This window comes from Rhea americana, unplaced genomic scaffold (genome assembly GCF_003343005.1).
Source record: "Rhea americana isolate MKP2758 unplaced genomic scaffold, rheAme1 scaffold_9, whole genome shotgun sequence".
Taxonomy (NCBI): domain Eukaryota; kingdom Metazoa; phylum Chordata; class Aves; order Rheiformes; family Rheidae; genus Rhea; species Rhea americana.
This window is the reverse complement of record NW_028187088.1, coordinates 4548771-4569625: the sequence shown is the minus strand read 5'-3', so window position 1 is coordinate 4569625 and position 20855 is coordinate 4548771. Positions and strand designations below refer to the sequence as shown.

At 38.9% G+C, this 20855-nt stretch overlaps 1 protein-coding gene across 1 annotated transcript in view; it reads left to right on the top strand.

Annotated features, from left to right (window-relative positions):
- Positions 1 to 20855, top strand: part of PTPRO (protein tyrosine phosphatase receptor type O) — a 155781-nt gene that overhangs the window by 69137 nt on the left and 65789 nt on the right. Inside the window, exon 2 of the mRNA XM_085324046.1 lies at positions 17887 to 18160. Within this exon, the coding sequence (XP_085180172.1) occupies positions 17887 to 18160 (274 nt within the window). The remainder of the gene's footprint in view (positions 1 to 17886; positions 18161 to 20855) is intronic.

The window sequence follows — 20855 nt, the reverse complement described above, 5'->3', positions numbered from 1 at the left end:
GGCTAAGTTCTCTACAGAGGAATTTGCCTGCCTGCTGCTCTATCACTCCTGTTCAAACAGTAGTGTAGGTGATGTAAAATTAATAAGCTGCATGAGTCATATACACATGATATTGTATTTATAGCATTCTTGTGAGGTCTCATTAACATTCATTAGAAAAGTGCCTTGAAATTCTCCAGTGAAAGATAACAAATCATAGAAATACAGAGCATTTTTCCAATCTAGATGTGGGCTTTAATCAGCTCTTCAGTTTAAATTGTCCGGAACTGAACATCAGTTTTGGATCCCATCCCTGAGGGTGGCAAACAAGAGTACAAGACTGAAGTGCTCCCCARTTTCTGGAAATTTTGAATAAATATCCAAGAACTCCATGTTTTGAGCACTTCTTACATTGCATTTGTACTACAAACCATGCAAATTTTCCCCAGTCTTCTGCATTCAGCTGCAATATAGTAGAGCCACAAAATTAACCAAGAAATTATCTTTCACTACTGTTCATCAGCATAATAACTGGGAATTTAGACTCACATAGCCAAACAAAACACACACTTTTGCTACTAAATTTGCAGTGGGAGGAAGCATAGTGGGAGAGAGATCATTAGTACAAATTACATTTTCTCCTCCGATCTCAGCACTGAGCAGGCTTGCTGCCTTCTGAAAGGGAGGGAGACAGAAGCAGGGAGTTCAAGGCAGCAAATTGGGATTAGTTACCGCAGCACTCACGCATAGAAGAATATGTGATTATTTCAGGCTGACTTTTCTTTGTCTCTTGTCAAAAGCACGTGGTTTCTGTGCACAGAGTAAACGGCTACTSAGCAGAGGGATTTTCTGTGCTGCCACTAGAAAATACTCAGTTTCACAAACTAAAGGCTTTTCAAACAAAATTGTTCATGAGCTTGCGGTGTTACTCCAGATCAGGGCCTTGCAGAAGGTTGACATCCTTCTGCAGGGAACAGACCAGATACAAAACCCTTATCCTCTGGGGAGCAAAGCAATGAGGGTTAAAATAGGTTCATTATCCCAAATGCCTACTCATGCTCAGCCCGCTGCTACGGGGCTTGAGAAGAATTCGAGATGGCCCTGCTGTCCTGCCCACATCCCAACTGCTGAGAAAGTCCATCCACGTGGTGGACATGCCTACTGAGGAGTGATTTACATCCCACTGAGCTGTGCCAGACGTGCGGCAGCGGTTTGGCTCGTTTACACTGCAAGTGCAGAGATACGAGAGCTAGCTCTGTGCAAGTCAGCTGRCCTGAGCATGGCAGAGTCTTTTTCCAGTTTTGCTGCTTCGGTCAGAGGTGTAGGTCCCAACCTGCAGCAGTGACTCTAGCATTGCCCTAACTGGAAGGACTTACTTTCTCAGGTTGATATTACTTGGGAATCGGTGCCTGTGACTCAGACTGAGGAGCAGCGAGAGCTCCCGTGAGGGCTGGAGTCCCACTAGGCTGTCTGCTGTCTCCACTGGTCCAGCCTCCCGGCTTGGGGGGCTCATCAGTTTGGTYTCCAGAGGAACAGCAGCAATTCCCATCAGTTTGGACTAAAAAAAAAAAGATAGAAAAAGAGAGGGAGACAGCGAAATACAATGCAGACAAATCAGTCAGAGATACAAAACACTTTTGTTTCTGATTTACTGATTTTTTAAAGTTATAAACATGAGGAATGTGGGAGCAAACAGCACACAAGTTAAGATGAAATTTGTTGCATATTTGTATAATTTATAAGTATATGTATAAAGCAAACGAACAGAACCTGTTGTGATTTCATTAAAACCTCTATAAAAAGGAAACATTCTGCCTTATTTAGGGCAAGGCAATGTTACGTACAGGGAGCAATAAAGAAGCAGAAATAGGTGCTTATGTCTTCTGTTACTAACAGAACAGAGGACATGTATCAATATGAAAAGTCTAGAATCAAATAATGGTTGCAAATGGTTTGGRGGAAAAAAAGACAAGAGAAAAGTCTATGTAGGCTAACCGGTGAAGTAAGCTGACATCATCAAAACACATAGGAAACGTATTTTAAATATTAAATGTTCAAGTCAACTCTCAATTGTCAAGAATAAYAGGAGCTGAGACAAAGACATAGGTAATAAAATATTTATAAATGTAAGAATATGTGCAAGACATTTACCTTGAAAATTATAAACAAATTTCTATACTRAAAGAAATAGTTTGAAACTGGAGCCAGCAGAGTGGGAAATAGGTTGAATGGTTTGAGCTATCCATCTGCCGATCTGTCGCACTGCAGCCAGCCAAACTGTGGAAAAGCAAAGCCAAGATAACCAGTTTCATCTCTGCCCCTCTCAAGAGCTATGTGAATTTGGTCATCTAACATGTAATAACAGTTCTGACTAGCGTCAGCTCTAGGGGATTGTTATTCAGAGCAAATAAAGGTGTGTCGAGCCGCTTATGTTTCTCCAGTTCCTGACAGTCACTAGCAGACTCGTTGCTCTTATGAACCATGTGCAGCTCCCACAGCAGAACAACCCCTCAGTCTGTTAATTGAGACACAGAGAGAGAAATGTCTTTAACTTCTCAAATTACTGAGTCAATGTCTTCTTTCCTCCCCAACTTCCTTGCTTCCTGCTCCTGCTAGAGATTACTGTAGCAGGAAAAAAGTCAAGAAGCACATTTACTGCAGATAATTACTTCCTGAATGGTATCATTTTTCTCTTGGATATGCTGCCTGACAGTTAAAATCTCAAAGCAAAAAATTTAAAAAGATCTGAGATGTATTTAATTAAATCCCTCTTTAAAAAATTCTGGCTTACCAGGGCAAATTCCTCTTTTATCATTTTTTTGTGTATGTAGAATCAATTAGTTATCACAGTTGTAACTTTTTCTGCCCTTTGAGAAGTTTTGTTTGAATTATAATCATTATTCTCTCTACAGTCTTGGTCTTTCTCCCCAGATCCTCATTCTGAGCTGCTTTGGCAAAAGCATGCTGTAATTTTTGAAATGACTAACATACATAAAAAGACTTAAAATGGAACAAAACAAAACACTATGTAAGATATGTGTATCAAATATGTTCTTAATGATTTTTTTAAAACATAAGTTTTACTAAAGTAGTGTGTCAATCTTTCAGCTTTAAGCAAAATATTTGAATTCTCTTAACAGATGTAAACAACCTGTTAGCTTCAATGAGTTAGCTTAGTTCTGCAGTAAGTATGAATTAGCTCCTGGTATTAAAGTCATACGGGCCAGATTTTTAGGTCTATGCAGATACAGCTCCATGCCAGTGGGATTTTCAARAACAAAAAATTATCATCTCCTTCTCTGGGTCTGTAAAAACTTTAAAAATCTCATACAAAGTGCTTTTCACCTAATGCAATAAACGCTGCCTAGACATGAGGCTGAATCACATGTAATGCGAGGGCTAGCCATAGCAAGGGAAGGCACGTTTCCAAGAGTACACGTTGAGATCACGGTTTCCCTGGAGTGAAACAAGGAAGGATGATCGTGCCATTATGGTCCCAGGAGAACAGAGTGGATTCATATTCAACATTGCCTTCCTCGGTTTCATATCTGCGTTATTAAAATACAGTAAAAAATAATACTTTCTACATGTAGGAGATGTTGTTGAGGGTGAGTCACAGAAAACCCTGGAAGCCCTTGGTAAGGAGCAATGTAATAAATCCTTGCACCAAATCAACTCACTTGAGGGGTAAAGGATTAGATTTACCTGCTMTCTTAACAAACTAATTGCACRAATGAATCTAAAAATCCTCAGGCARYRTGAGCCCAGCCCTCCCTCACTTCACATGATTATACCAGGTACATTATATCTGGGTTGAACAAAGCCTGGCTGGTTTAGGAGCTCCTTTCTGGACTTCATACAAACAATAGAAAACTTGACCTATCATAAATACACTGTTTCTCTACCTTTYGTCAGTGATTTTGAAGAGAGGAAAAGATGAGTGATTAGAGTAACAGAAGAATAAAATATTGAGTGAACTGTATTAACAGTCTGATATCAAAATAGTTCCATTTGTCCATACAGCTTTTTCAATAAAAGAAGCTGAAAATGCATCTTTTCCCTCCCATACCTCTCTGTGGCCAAAGGGGCTTCCATAAAAAAGATAACAAGGTAGTTCAGCTTCCAACTGGCTAGATTCATGCCAGATTGGATAACCTTTTTCCTGACCTGCAGCTGAATGATAGCTACTGGCTTTTCTAGGACAGTTACTAAGTAAGGCATGGTCTTTATTTTCCAATTTCAGTCTYAGTGTGTATAGATTCAGGCTGCTTTTTGCTGGCTGAGACATATTTTTCATTACTTGGAGTTATTTATAATGTGATTGTAGCAGGAGATTTCAATGAAGCAAGGGACCTCATTGTTCTATCTAGTATATATATCTTTTAAGTATTATTTAATTCTATATGGAAGAAGGAGTTAGCACTTAAAACTTGCAGGCAACACAGTGAATGGACTCAGCTGAATGGGCTCCAGTGCACACCCTGCATCAGGCACAACGCTGAACCTGGTTGTATTTCTCAGAACAGCAAAAGGAAAAAAAATGATYTGATTATTAAGTGAAACAAGAATGACCCAGAATCTCATTTTAGATCTCAAAATCTCTTCCTGCACAAATTTGTTGTCAGGTTAGGGAAAAAGCAATAGGCAGAGAGTTTCATCCAATAGTACCCTGTTGTCTCATAGGAGTGCAAAGAGGCCAACTGTATTGATAATTATGAGGACCTCCCGTGTGTCAGTGTGAATGACAGAGACCTCACCTCAGAGAATGAAATTATGTCGTTTGTTCATAAAGTTGTCCAGGGCTATAATTTTTTTTTTGTTTGTTTGTTTGTTTTTTTGGTTTTTTTTTGCTTCTGTGTGCCTAGGCAAGAATGATTTTTGATTCCACACTTGTTAATTGCTCCATGTTTCAGGAGCACGTGTCAGTTGTGTTTCACAGCRGGAGCCTTAATCATGACTGACTCCTTGTCACCGCTGTGCACTTTCAAATCTCTTCTAGGTTAGTCGAAAAAGTCACACATTGTGACAGTAGGAAGCCCTGAGAAAGAAGCCTATATTTATGACAGAGGTGAAGAAGAATTGCACCAAGGCCGTGTATACTGGGAGAATAATAGACCACACAAATCTGTATTCATCTGCACATATACTTTGTACATAATGGGACTTTAATCTGACTCAAGAAATATAGGGCAAATCACTTCACAAGGATGATATGTCCTTGTACTGTTTTTCCAATGAATTCAATACAAATAGGTCTTCCATTAACATCAGACATACATGTCTTTTTTTTCCACCTTTTTCATAGAGACAAACAGGAAAAACTATCGAACATTTCTCCAGCCTCTGTTTTTACTGTGACCAATAATAAGACATTCCTGCTCTTTAACAGTATTTGGGTTTAGTCTTTCCTATTTATGCAGACTTTCTGCACTTGTGTGTACATTTATAAGGACATTGAACAATGATTTTCTCCTGCTGCCTTCTCTGTATGCAAAGTGTGAGAACTGAATCAGGAGCTTACAGGGTTACCAACAGGAGGAAGAATAACTTGAAACAGATGATATTTTATTCATACACATGCGAATATTTAAGGCAGCTATGAGTATGCAATCTCTCACACACATACTGGATGTGTTTGCAACTGCAGGAAAAACAGAACACAGGCAATTCAGTTACTGTAGATTAATAAATCGTTGCCTATCAGCTGAGCTGTGGTATCTGATTGTATTTAGGGCCCAGACTTTGGGGGTAATCTAAGCCAGCCAGTTTTACCTGGAGTTTGAAATAAACTAAGAACATACATCCAGTCTGTTATTGCTAATGATCCATTAAAATATGGAGAAGCTGCTGTTGGTAGCTGGTATTGGTGATTTTTCATGGTCACCTCTGTGGAAGAATAAGAACCTGAATTTTGGTATTCTGGGTGTGCCTGCAGGAGGGTCATGAAAAATGTCCTGGTTCAAGGGAAGTCAGGAAGGAGCTGAGGCAATATATTTACGGCTTGAATTTTGAGTTCAGAAACTCAAAATTGATTGGATAAGAGGGATCTGCATATTTTCCTTATGGTTATTGAAAAATGACCATACTGAGACTGACAAATGGCAGCCAGCCAACAAGACTAATACATGTTTTCGCCTGGATTAGTGTAATACAAAATGACCAGTGATTATGTACAGAAGCGCCACCTGCTGCGAATTAAAGAAATGTCAAAAAATTCTATGTAATCATCTCCATCCGTGCCTTTCACTGTAGATGAGTAAATGTCACACAAATACCAAATAAAATATAAGAAGCAAATAGCCACACAGAGCAACACATGGTGAACTGACATCCAGTAGATAATTAAAAGAGAAAATCATTATCACTTTTAAATTATGCATATTTTTGTATGTTACTATAATATTTTATATTGCATTGTTTAGTAATCTGAAAGCTTTTTACATTGTCAATGAGTTAATGCCTGTGAAATAAAGATCAGTAGGCATTTACTGCGAGGGACTTCTGGGAAAGGTTATGTGACTCATTTAAGGTCATGCTGTTTGTAAAATCATACTAGTCAGAAGAGACACATATAAATATTTTTTATATATAACACATAAAGCATTAACATCCTGAGTTAAAGTCAGTCAGCAGTTTTTAAAAATTACATATTTTGTTTTATAAGGCATTCGGCTTTCGTGAACAGACTTCCCATTGAACATTTGCACATGCCTTTTCTCATCTCTCATTGTATTAAGCCTTATCTTGCCTGGCTAGCCATTGACATGACTGCAGAAAAGCTCAGTTAGGTATTAAAAGAGAAACATATAAAAGAAAGGAAATGACCAAAGTTTAATTCTCTAAATTCCACATTCAAAGGATCTGTATCTGCCAAACCATGTAGAAATTAATCCATATGCTCTCCACACTGTTACTGCATAACTACCTCAACCTAAGCTGTCAATCACCACAACGAATATATTTATAAACGTTTGCCTGCATCCCTCCTGGTCACTGGGTAAATTCCAAGCATAAAAAATATCTAATAATGACAAGGAGTAATAATTTGCATGAAGAGAATACAGAACCTGCAGAACAGGGATCTCAGCATCACTAATGAGCCAGTCCTTATATTACCTTTTGGATGACTTTTTAGCAACCTCACTTCATAAAAGACAAAACAAAATTAGAAGTAAGTTTCAGGGGTTTATCACTCTTTAAAAATGCAGAAAGACAGACCTTGATCCCCTGACTGATTCTTGCACATGGGCCCTCCTTTGTCCCATAGGCAAAGGATTTATGAACATGCTTGCATCTTCTGCTGAATACAAACTTTTATGCACTTAAAGTTATGTCCCTTGYTCAGTCAGGGTCATCATGTCTTTTTCTACTGTTGCAAAAGAAAACAGCTAAACAGAATTAAAACCTTTTAGCATCAGTGGAGACACAAAAGATTAATGGCCATAATACATAAAAACGGCAATAAAAATCTAAATTGCAGCTGCAATTACACCATCCACAGGATGCGTCTGGTCTCATCTGGCTTTTGATATTGAAAAGGAAGGTTTCCAGATAGAGAAAAGCATCTGCAGACAGCAGTTTGTTTAATCTTAAGTGGATAAATGAACTTCTAGAGATCCATCTCTCCCTACAGAGGGAGCCTAGAGCACTAGATTGAACKGGATGCCCAATTTTTAGGCTGATAAAAATTGAGCCAGATGAATCCTACAACGAGTACAGAAGTCTCAGCGTAAAAGTTCTGACCAACRTTTCATTAAGGTCTCCTCACTTTGAACATAACAGGAAACTCAGTGCCTGAATTGTACAGGCACTGTATGYCACTACTCGTGATAACATATAACTGGATCTCAATAAAGGGTAAAACTGGCAGCTGTATATTAGAAGTAGAAGGAATGATTGTTCTCCTGATCTAGTACGTGATTGCTGATTTTTTCTTTTCAGGTTGAAAGCCTTTACCTCCATCGYGTTTGCTGTTAATTTGTTAGGAAAGGACACTGTGGCAGAATTAAACTTTTCCTGAAAGCTGTTTGACACTCAGTAGCCTGCACCGTCACTGGTCTGATAGGTAACCCCAGTCATTCTCCCCCATGGTTCTTTCCTCTAGGCAGGTGGAATGGCACATGATACGTCGGAGATGGCTTTACCCAGTGGCTTCCAGTGCAGCCAGGAACCCCTACCCTGTGGCCACAGCTGTTTGGATTAGCTCCTCAGTCACTGCCTTCAACTCAGCCTGTGGCAGCTGTACTAAATCCTTGGTGCACTAAGGGCAAATAAATCCTGTTGGTGTTATTCCTGCAGGGGAGGGTAGTGTGTGTTTACGTAGCATGGGCAGGTTTGGTGTTTTCCTAGCTACCAAGCAGCATGCTAACAGCAGTGGTAGGATGCAGAGCTCTTCAGTGGGTAAGAATTTATCAAATGAGTACGAATGGCTGAGCTGAGCCAAAAGCCACGCTAGGGATGAATTTAACATCAGAGCGTAGCGGCAACTGAAATGTGCTGTGTGGATTTGCAATTGACCCTGTGTGGTGCAGAGAATTTTGGAGCTCGTCTCTTCTTAGTAATCAGGGAAATGGCACTGGGCGCTTGTCTCGCTTTGAGCACAGATTGGGGAAAAGCAAAAGAAAACTGAACAGCAAATGCTTCAGCCAAAAATATAATATTTAACCACAGGACCTATGTATAAATAACATGAAAATCTCAGCAGGTGCTCTCAGACCAAGTCTCGTTGCCAATTTAGAGAACATATGAGTACAACAGTGCAATCAAAGGCCAGACTGTCAGGTTCCATTTGGATTTGAAAAGAAAATAGACCTTTGTTTGAACCTGAATAAGCTGTCTTTCAAGGGAGGGAGCTCACATCGCAGTTATGGCTATGGGCAGAAGGATAGTAAGTAGCAGAGTGCAAAATAGGAAGATAGATCGTCTGAGTGTCCTGACTATGCCATTGCTTTTGTGGCCTTTGAAGACATTATCTTGATGGCTTTTTAGATGAGGACAAAATTTACCCCATATCTACTTGAGAATTCCTTGTGTCCCTTCTGATGACATAGGAAGAGGATGAGCATATGCTTTTTGCTGCCAGTGAGGAAGAGTGGAGTTCAGCAGCACAACTGCAGCTGAATAATTGACATCATTGCTTAATGTATTTAACCTAAACCAGGAGCTGTTGTTCCCAACCTATAGGGCAATGTAAACAGTTTTATAGATATTTAATTTTATCATGCTATACATGGTTAATAAGAGCCTGCAGTATCAGTGCAGTTAGCTCTCCTATGTTCGAATAAAGTACAATACCAGAAAATTTGATTTGAAACAGAAATTTTTTTTCTATAAATGCTTCCTTATTTCAAATTTCCAAACCTCTCTGGAAGTTTCAGAACTTATTCAAAAAGATGAAGTTTTAAAATGTTAAGAGCAGCTTAGTTCCTAATTCCCATTAAAGTCATTTGATATTAGGGAATAAGGAGTTAGGCTCTTAGAGTAGCCTGTGAGGAGCTTACCTATATGTTTATTCATCTAAGTCTAGTCTTTTATTATAGATTAACATGGTGAGAGGTTAGGGGGCAGGCAAGAAGTCTTGTTTTTTCCCACTATTTTCCACTGAGTTGCTTTGTGGTTTCAAATAAATTAGATAACCACTCTGATCTCCAGTTTTTCAGATAAACGAAGGCTATAACTTCCTCCCAGCTGTGCTCTTTGTAGATATTGCAAGTAACAAAGCATTGCATTGTGTCTTTAAGTAGTTCACTTGTGCACACACAAAGGAGATAAATAAAATATATGCCAAATTAGTTCAAAATGAAAACATTTCACTTTTATAGTATCCATAAGAGTGCACTTGCTCTCTACCCCTCCCTCATGCTCTCTGCCAGAGCATGAGATAAAATACAGATGGCATCGGTTGATGGAGTACTTCATGGTCGGTGTTTTTTCAGGGTGCAACATCAGTCTTCAAATTCTGTTGAACATCAGGAATTTTCTCAGTGACTTCCTAATCTCACATTTCAACATCAGGAGTTGCTCCAAAGCTTATATTCCAGGCTGGTCATTTGAATGAGTGAATCCACTGGTTTTGGATCTGAAGGACTAAACAGCAGAGATTAATTTGTCTTTCATTGCCTGAAAAACACATCTCCTCCAGTATTCCTTTTCATCTGCTGTAAGGCACTTTGAAATGTAAGACACTCCCGAAAGACCATTTGATAACATGGAAAGAAAGATTTCTTTCTAGTAGCCCAAGCTTTTCAAAAYCCACATATAAATTCATTTTTCACTCACTCTTTCTCCTTCAGCATTTTCCCAAGGTGATTTGTTCCTTGAATTCTATGACTGAGAGGAACTGAGGTAGTTTGATATGTGTTGGCCTGTAGATGGTGTGCTGTGAAAAGACTTCATCTCAAATGAAAGGGAATATGYACATCTTTAGGGTAATGTGTATGCAGATCATGCCTCTCAATGAGCTCCAGTTCCCAGGAACTGGAGAGATTACTTCTCTCTTTTTCCTTTCCCCATTGMGATGCTTACTCCTTCTTTTCAGAACTTAGGAGAAAAGCCACCTAAACATGACCACTTCATCTTCGATCTGGCCTAAGCACAACCCTCTGGTCATTTTACATCTCTGCGAGTGGAAATTTGCTTTATCTGATCTATCCCAAAAGACTGAGGAGAAAGTGTTGACTGGAGAACTGCATGAATGACAGAGGTCGATTGGAAAGAGTCAAGGGAATTGATGAGGCGACATGTTTTCTGTGTCCTTCTTTATTTTCTGTTATTCACATACAGACTCAAGAGGGAAGAGGCATTTTAATTAAAGCATGTGGTTCATCTGGCACGTGTATATGCTTGGATCTGTTCATAGATGATGGCTAAACTTTAATTGCAGAGGCTCCGTAAATGTCTGAATGGATATATGAGTGTGTTAGTGGTCGGAGAAGGGGACCAAATTCCCTTTTTCTTTCAGGATAATTGCCCTTTTTGACAAAATTTTAGTTCTAGAAAGAAGCTAAAAGTCTAGAGTGGAGAGAGAGACCAAACTCTAATATCTGCCTGAACGTGAATTCCTTTCAAATTTCAGGTCTATATGTGTAGTCAGGACCTAGACTAGGGAGAGATTCCATCTAGGAAGTTCTAACCTGGTTTTAAATTTTGTTGATATTAGGGGTCCCTGGATCACTAGGCTTAGGTTTTGCCCTCTGCAGTTTGCAGTAGAGAGATGGGATAGAAATAAATATTTAACTACAACTTATTACAACTTATTAAGTACTGATATTTTTGCAAAGTGTTACATAAAAAGGCACTAGCTTTAATGAATGCAAATATTTCTTTTTCACGTATTTAGCATTTTGGCATTTACTTAATGCTATAGCAATAGCAGTTGATAGTCTCAAGAAAGATTTCCTTACAGTGGTTCTAAAGTAGATTATTACCTTTAGAATGGTAGCAAAACAGGATGGACTCTATGTATAATATTGACATTTGCTTTTAAAAAGCCCTTGTACTCTGCATTGGTGTATGCAAGAGGAAAAGCATTTTTTCATGTAAAGCTGTCTCCTAGAACAAAGAAATGTTGAAGCTCATTTATAAAATATGACTAGCAGATTGTTATTACTGGCTTTTTAAGGCTAAGGATWGAAGCAGTGCTGAGGACACTATTTGCAGAGTGGAATGCCAGAAATGCTTTGTTAACCTGAATCAGACATCGTAAATTATTGAGAACTGCTGCTTTTGCTGTCTTTTCACACCYTAAAATACTCTCTTTTGCATGAAAAGTCTTGAAGATAAGGGTTTCTATTTTTCCCATGAAGCATTTAGTCTAAAGAGTGCATATGTGGAGAACAGGAGATAAGAACAAAAGGCCCAGTGTTAAATTGCCTTATTTTTACTGACTCTTATCCTAACATTTCCATTAACATTCTTGAATATCATTTCAAACAATCTTTTTCTTCTTACAGTTGACACTCCTCAAATCTGTGTCTGCCCCAGAATTCACTGGACCTTGTGAAAAACTTAGCATTCTTCCCCAAATTCTATAAGGGTGACTTTGCTTTGCTTTTTTCTTTAAAACTATAGCATCTACTAATGACAGCTGACAATTCCAAAGAAGCTTCAATTACCGCATTTGCTGTTTGTGCTCAGAGAGGATCTTTCCCGGATCATAGCTGCAGGAACTGCTTGTATCTTTGTGTGAAACATTCAGTCAAATGCAACATTCTTATTGGGAGCTTTTGAAACCAGAATAAGGAGACTGGATGTGGAGCATAGACAGTGTAAGGTTTGATGTCACAAAATTTTGCAGAAAATACAATTTATTTCCTTCTTTACCTTGTGAAGAGCATACCCCGGGAGATGTGAAAATGAGAAAGGTATAAGATTAGGCTGAGCTATTAGATGGTACAATGATAACAGAAGCAAGGTGGGAGACTGAAAAGTCATCTGAAGGAAAGATAGTCATCTGAAAAGTCATCTAAAGTATTATTTCATACTTCAAAATCCAAGCAAATTGTTTGAAACTGGAGCCTGTTCTAAATGACAACTCCACATTGCAACACAAGAGAGTTTCAGGGAGCTTTTTTTTTTTCTAATGATAAAAGATCAGAAAATGGCTGGGATCATCCCAGACCAGATGATTCTCTAGCCCATAGAGACAGAAAAACAAATTTTACCCAATGACTAGGCCAATTTAAAAATAGATCAGGTTTTAAATAGATCAGGTTTTAACTTCTGACTCTGCCTTGGTTCCCTTCCCAGTAACTGCAGTGAAACAATACCTTGTGTTAGTGTGTAGTGGAAGTATTGGATATAAAAGACTTCAATTTCTCAATAAAATGAATGTTTACCAATTCCATTGTAATTGCTGTTCAGTATCATTTGTCATAGTAACAGGGAAATGACATTTATGTGATGTACATTAGGAAGCTGATACAGAAATAATGTGACTTTTACATGTTTTGCAACACTATTTATTTTATGAAATTTCTTATGTGCTTTCTGAGGAGGAGGAGGACAGAAATTCTGAAATCTGATTCCAGTCCTAGCCTTGTTATGAGAGTAGGACTTCAGAGGTCTGAAGAAATTTTGCCAAGCTAGGAGCGCAGGTCCTTTGGCTGTTCATTGCACTTTCAAACGTAATTCGGATCTGACATGAATCCACAGGTAGCTCTGTCTGAAAAGGTCATATTGGCTCTCAGTCTCATTTAAGTACCTAAAATTAGATAAGATGAATCTAGGCTAGAATGAGTCATCATGTGACTTGGAAGAAAATTAGCTTTTTGGGGCATTAGGACAGAATATATCTGGGTATAGTAGAGTCACTCACAGAAAGAGGCAGTAATTTAGCCAGCAGATCTGGATATAGTGTGAGTGTTACTTTGTAATACTTGCATTGATGTAGTTTTGGCGAGCACTATATAGTGGGTGATCTTAATGGTACCTTTGGCTTAAGAAGTTGGTGCTCGTAGCTTTAAAATTGACTACTGATTTGAGACTTCAGATGCCTGCTTTGGAAACTCTGTGATACTTGGGAACAACTCTGTGTGAGCGGACAGGAGTTAGATTTGTTCAGAGCTTTAGTTCCACTTGTCTGGTGAAAGGTAACAGGATGCAGTTACCTGAAGTCCAATTTTTCAGAGCTGATGAACATCCACTGCTCCTCCTGAAGTCAGTAGAACATCTAGCTTCTTGCAGTTTCCATAATCAGGTTGAAGCCTGATAGGTTTCAGAGTCAGCTATTGAAAAACTGAAGTACAGAAAATTAGCAGCTATTTTGAAACTGATCTCTTCCTCATGTGTAAAACCYGTACTGTTACAAGGAAAGAAACTGAGGATATACTCTTCTAAAAAAGGGGACTCCGAGCTCTGTGTTTCTTTCCTATTACTCTTTGAATATTGCTTTTTTGACATCACATATTTTCTTGCCTCCTTCTCTTTTTTGTTTTAATTGGGACCTCGTTATTGGCTGGAAATTCCACTGGCGTGACTTATCCCTGCGCTGAAAATGACTGAACAGGCTTCACATTGTGGGATTTACTCCCCCTGCTTTTTTTTTTCTAAGCGCTTTAGTGTGGCATGAGCTTGTAATAATAAACTGGGAAGGAAGTTGGAGCCAATCATTTGGTTCTGAATGCACAAACTCTGCCAAATTTCCCCATAGGCATGAAACAGCCGCTCAGGCTGTGACACCAGCAAATTAGATCCTGGAGGTAGCTGACCAGAAGTAATGAGATGTGTATTTACCATACTGATGCTGTCAGTCCTAAGACAAACTGGCTTTACAATCTAGTTAAGTGGRGCATGTTTGTCGCTTCCAGTGGTGCTTATAAAAAATACTGGGTTTGTCCTAGCYTTCTTTTCAAAATCTCAAGCCCTGTGCTGGCTGGTAAGCCTTGCCTCATATATCATGAAAAAGAGAATGCATGGAAAGGTCTGTTCTTTTAAAATGCTACCGAAGTGACATACATATCCCAAAGGGAGATAAATCATCTAGTCCTGTGACATGCTGATTGTCAAGCCTTTTCTTCATCCCTTTTCTGTCACTCCATTTTACAAGCCAAACCTTTCTRCTAAAATGGAAAGATAGAGATTATTTCAAGAGGCAACAGATGCCTCACAAAAACCATGCGTCCTATGCATGCAGCAGCTTAAAAGCCTACGCGTACAGGTGTGTAGGAGAGGACCCTGTAATCATGTCAGAATAGATATCTTCAAAGGAGATGTGCATTATGCAGGGGGGTGCRGGTGTAGAATGGATGAGCCACACAACTAATGAGATGCCACTGAAGAAATGCGTGTGCATCACGCATGCGGTGSTTTAAAAGCATCTGGGCACTGGTACATGAAGGAGGGAGGCTACCACTTTACAGTGCCCACTTACTCAGGTGATAACTTACTCAGAAAGTTATTTTCCCCCGTCAGGTCTTATCCTAAGTAACAGCAGCAGATGTATGTGAAGTTTCTATGTATTTAACTAGTACCAACGTATTATGCTATTTGTCTGAGAACTGTTGCAGCAGATTAGCAGATCATCTGCTGATTAGTACTTACCATGAACTCCAGAAAACGTTGTGAGAGGGGAAATAAAAGTATACGGTCTTTGATGTACTGAATACAATACTCACGGAAGAATCAAAGAATAAAATCACACCCTGTATGAGCAGTCTGAAAGCACCTAATTATATCCTAGGAATGTCTGTAACTCTGCAATTATATGCTTAATTTTCAGCTGTACTTGATTAACATCACAAATGATTTATAATACCACCAAATGCATGGACTTGCTTTGACCTGTTTGTTGGCATGTATAAATTTGTTGGGCTCTATTGTGTGCTTCTTCATAGCAAGGTAGGCAAATTGGGTTAGTATCACACGGTTCAGCAGCAGAGCTGAGAGAAGACTGCAACAGTTTTAGAGATAACTTTGTTCTAGTGAAGCATTTAAATGCAAATCTATGGAAGGTCAAAACCCRCCGTGGGATTACACATGTACTTCAAGGTTGTTATGTGACCTTGCTGAATCAGGGCTGTCTTTCCTTGCTTAGTCTTGGRAGAAAACCTTGCTTTCTATGACAGGGTAGCATACATGCCTCTGAAAGCAAGTCTGTGGATGCACCCTTTCCCGTCTCCCCCTGTCAGGAGAGCTGCAGTAGGAATCGCTCCAAAGTTTGTTAGTGAGAGGAGAATGGGGAGGAAGAAGGATAACAGGACTTAGGGTGATTTGAGCAGCTCTAAATATAATACTCCCTTAAAAGTTTGAATCTTTTCACCTATCATACTGTGTGGATCCGAATGCTGCATCAGGATTTAAGGCAAAATACAAACACTTGAAATGTGATATTTTGATCTACTCAAAGGATATTATGTTGGATTCAGTTGGTATTAAGTTAAACACAKGTAAGCTTTTGCATAACTGATCTTATATCRTAAACCTTTTTGAGCAATTGCTGTGCCATCTGTGAAACATTACCAAACCTTTCACAATAAAATGTTCATCCATTGATAACTTTGGCTTGTATCATTTTAGCAACTGTAAGTCATTTTTTCAGAGACTCATCAAAGTGTACCTCAAATCAACAGCTAAAGCTGAATTCCCTCTATTTTTAGTCTTAAATTTAAGGTATTTAAATTTGCGGGTCCTACTTGGGCTGGACTTACTATACCTTAGCCACCTTGTTCTCATGTTGAGTTAGAACAGTGGTTTTGCTTTGGTCCCTTCTTATCAAGCCTACTATTTCAGTATCTCTGGTGGTAGACATCGCTGCATCAATTAAACTTAGGGAATATTTTCAAACTTTCACAACTCTGAATGAMTCCTGAAGTGGATTATAGGGCTAATGAGTGTCCTGAGTGGGCTGTCCAGGAGTCTTGCCTTATGGTGTCACTTAGGTGTTCTGTGCTCTGCATAATCTAGCCAGTTCTTGGTGTCTTCTCATCAATATTAAACTGTTTTTTACATGCTTTWACCATAGAGTCTCAGTTTCTGGAGTCATTTCATTTTAAGGTAATTTCAGGTTTCATTAAATAACAAAATCAGTCTCCGATTCTAACGACAACTGTGGAAGGTTAGAGAATGTGTCCCTACTTACACTGTGAAATCTCAAAGCCCAGTAATAAAGGTATGAACACATGTAAAGGACTGTTGTTTAAAGCCTCACAATTTTAAACCTGACTTTCTTTTTGAATGCCAGGAGTTGGCAATAATGTATGCATGAATCCCAAATAGGGAACCCTGCTTCCGAGCATTATTTTGCATATTTTTTTAATGGTAGAATCCCCACTAGACAAAGCTGTAGGAGACAAGAGGTAGCCAAGCTGCTAGAACTGATCTCTGAAGGAAGTGTCCTGCTCTTTGGTATGGGAACAACATGACTGGATGAATATAGCACAAACTAGCCATTGCTGCACACCCTGCCCTCCAGTAGGGCTCTCAGCCTGTGAAGTATGAAGGAYGAAGAGGGTACTGTGGAGCTGGAAATAGAAAATATCATATATCACTGTTTTACCTGGGGGTAAAAAAATTTCTAAGCATCAGCGTGGGCTAATAAATAGAAAAGGCRTTGGTTGATGTAAGCTTGAACTTTTCCTTCTCATTAATTACCATGAATCTGTTTTGAAATTCCTGTAGAGAACAAGTGCTTCTTGCTGACAGCTGGTTTGCRATTAATAAAAAGGAAAGTATTTTCAGCTAGCAATGACTTATCATGCTCATGATATATGAAAACAAGGTTAAATTGCCTCATTTTCTCTCTGCTTTTATGAGTATAAAAGAAATACTGAAAATGAAATGGGGTAGCTTAGGAAACGTAAAGTGCCAACCAAAACTACGGATATAGTGCCTTATCCTGAGAGCTGCTGATCGCCTGACACTTGCTGCAACAAGTGTATTTGGAAATGGTTAGTCAGTACCAAAAATTATTCTTCAGCTGCAGCCTCTCAGAATGTACTGTGTTCAAGAATATATCCCGTGYCTGCAACACAAAGTAGCCTTGATTTAATTAGCTTTCTTTTTTGTATTTAATGACTTACTATTATACTTCGCGGTTTTATTGAAAATCCTCTTGCCACTGATGCTTTTTTTTCCACCTCGTTCTTCTGCTCTTCTCCATCCCTTATCAGGAACCCATGCTGGAGGCTTTTTTCCTTGATTTATAAAAGATGGTGTGGCCAGAGCATCAGAAAACACATTGCAGGAACCAGGCAGAGGGAATAGCCTAATTGTCAGATACTCATGGACTTCAGCTGACTGTGAATTTCATTTTAAAGAAATTGCTAGGATTTAATGTTAACTCCCTTTTGGAATATGAAATACGACTTTCTCACAAAGATAACATGAGCATCCTATGAGTATCAAAGGAAATGGACAAAAAGTAAATGATGGATTTTACTTCAGTAAAATCTTTTTATTTTTGCTTTGTAGAATGCAGAACCTTTTCAAGTTACTGTCCGAGAAGACAATTGTATCATTGTCTCCCTGGAAGCATCTGATGTGGTGAGCTCATCCTCTGTATATGTTGTGAAGATAGCTGGAGAATCCAAGAACTACTTTTTCCAGTTCGAAGAATTCAATAGCACTTTACCTGCCCCTGTGGTTTTTAATGCCAAATACCATGGCCTATATTACATAGTAACTCTGTTGGTAGTGAACTCAAATATGGTTTCCAAGTCAGCAAGATCAATCACTGTGTTAACCAGTAAGTAACACCTTATTCTTTTTTTCCTTCTGTTTCTTCCCTTTGTGTGTGGATTTTTTTTCCAGAAATTCTCCTTGTGGAGAAGGTGTTTTCTTTTTCTTTTCTTCTTCTCCCCCCCCCTTTTTTTAATAGGTCCTCCTTGTGTGTAGTTTGAATTCCTGTGTGAGAACAGAAGGGAAGATGTGTTGAGAAGTCTTATGAGTGAAAATTTGCAAGGTTTGGGCAAGGGAAAGGGGGCAACTGTAGGTTTCCTTTGGATGACTCTTCCTAAACACAAACTGGAGAGGTTTATGTCACTGGAGTAGGAGGGATGGATGAATCTCTTCTCCAGTTGTTCATCCTAAACACTGTGAAGCAGAGTTTCCAAAAATCTAGTAAAAGGCTCAAAAAATATTGATTGACATTTCAGTGTAAACAGTCTTGTTACATGATGAGGTACATTCTGTTTTAGATGTCGTAGTAATGTTCTTTGTTTGCTAATATGTTGAAGTAATATGGAAAGCAGACGGTAGACACCAAGACCATGTGTTTCTGGCAGTACAGATGAAGATTTCTGTGAAGGAGTAGTCTGTCTCTTACTACTTCCAGGTGCTCTGATCCTGGGGGAGAGGTGTGATTTCGCTTACTCTGTGATCRTGAGAAGCACCACAGATTCCTGTTGGATTTCTAACTCTGCTGTCATTCCAGCACTGCTTGTGCATGCCAAACTGAAAACAATTTGTAAAGGATAAAATGATTTCTTCATTTGAAGACAGATTGAAAAGAAACAAGACAAAGAAAAAATAATTCAAGAGGGGTAAAATCAATTCCCAATTCTTGTTCTTTTATAAACCTAGTGTTAATCTAATTCCAGATCAGGTTTCTGTGGTGAATYGTTGCCATGTACACACATGTACACCCTTTTTCAACAGGAGGTTGATTAACAACTCCTCTAACCAAATGTAAAGGTCCCRGAGGGAACTTTTTGATAATGAATATAATTTTTGGTCAAATGACACCTTGGAGTCTTGTATTTGGCTTGCAGATAAGAAATGAGTATGTTTTTGTGTACTTAYATTATTCTATGAACAAATATCAGCGACTGTAATAAGAGTTTTAATATTACAATAGCCTTGTTTGTTACCGAGTTGAAGTGCTTGCAGCTTGGGAGATAACAGATTTTTGCATCATCCTCTTCCCTTGGGAGTTCAGACTGTGCACCAACAAGGACAACCCTGCAGCAGGGGAAGGTGTGATCCAGGATGGCAGATGGACCACAGAGATCCTGCTCAGGCAGTCACTGAAGGAAGAAGGGAACCAGTGTCACCCAGCTCATCAAAGCCAGGCCCAGACATCCCATCTCCAGCTCTGGGGGGTTTCCTTAGGGTATTCTCAAAAGAGTGTGAACCTGTTGGCTCCAAGGAGCATAGCCCTGTACTGCTCTCACTCCTCCAAGTAAGACTTAACGGCATCTAAAACCAGGCTGTGCACTGCATTTCAGATAGGAAATAAGCCTGCTTCTTTTCACCACCTGTCTCATGCGGTTGCTTTGGCAGCTTTTCAGGGTTTGCTGCTGTGGCCTCTGTTGCTTACCTAGACCTTGGAAAGACCTTAGCAGTTGGCCAGTGCTGCTTGAGGAACTCATATAAGAAAAAAGAAATAGTGAATTTCATGCGTTATGTATGTCTTACATAAAGACAACCAGATTTATAGAAAAGAAAAAGCATTTCTGTATGCAGTGTTAAAGGTATGCTGTCCTAAATATTAAAGATATGCAGTAAATTCTGAACTTCTTAAGCTAAAGGGCCCAACAGTCCTTCCTAATATTTTCTTTTAGGTAAAGTAGTAAGTACTAGCTCTCCTGTAGCAAGCTTGGTTGCTAACATAGTTCATTTTTGAGTAGAAGAGTATAGAAATGAAAGTAAATTTGGAATAAAAAGACTGTATAACAGACTGGGCTTTTTTAGTGGTATTTTAGTATGATGCATTTGAGAAGAATCCTTGAAACTTTTATGTATTGACCACTGGTTTCCACTGCAAAACTGCATTAGATGATACTTGGTTTCCTTGTTTTCTYTTGTTTCCTATTATTGTTGTGTTCCACTTGCCTGTTCCACATGATTTTTCTGACCATTAAATAACTTGGATGTTGGCAGATAATACAGTAATTAGGATAGATTCATATTTTTCTTCATGCCATATGCTCTTTCAGCCTATTAAACATCATTAGCTTATTTTGTTGCAAAAACATATAACTGTCTCATTTGTTCTGTCTATATCTTACTTATGTAACAAATGACACATCGCAACCAACATCCAGGGCTAAATTTTCTTGTTATAATTTCATTGGTGTCAGGAGAGCTTTACCAGTTATAGATTGGCCCCATTCATTAGGCTGCCACAAGATAAATCAAGCAGAATAGCCCGTGATGCCAATGTGGTTTTCCCTAAGGCTATACTCTGCATTTCACGATAGTTTTCTGGGATCTCCTGACATCTGCAAGGGAGCCAGGGCAGTGAGATTGAGTCTTTCAGCTTGGGCATATGTTAGAGATCTCAGGATCAGGAAGAGCAGTATGTAGCCAAAATATGCATGTCAAAATGAGAGCAAGGTGCCTCAAAGAGATTTCCTACTCAGAAATTCAATGAGTCATGGAATAAATCTGCTTTCCAATGGTATATCTTGTTGAGGTTTCCTTCTCCCTTTTCACATCTC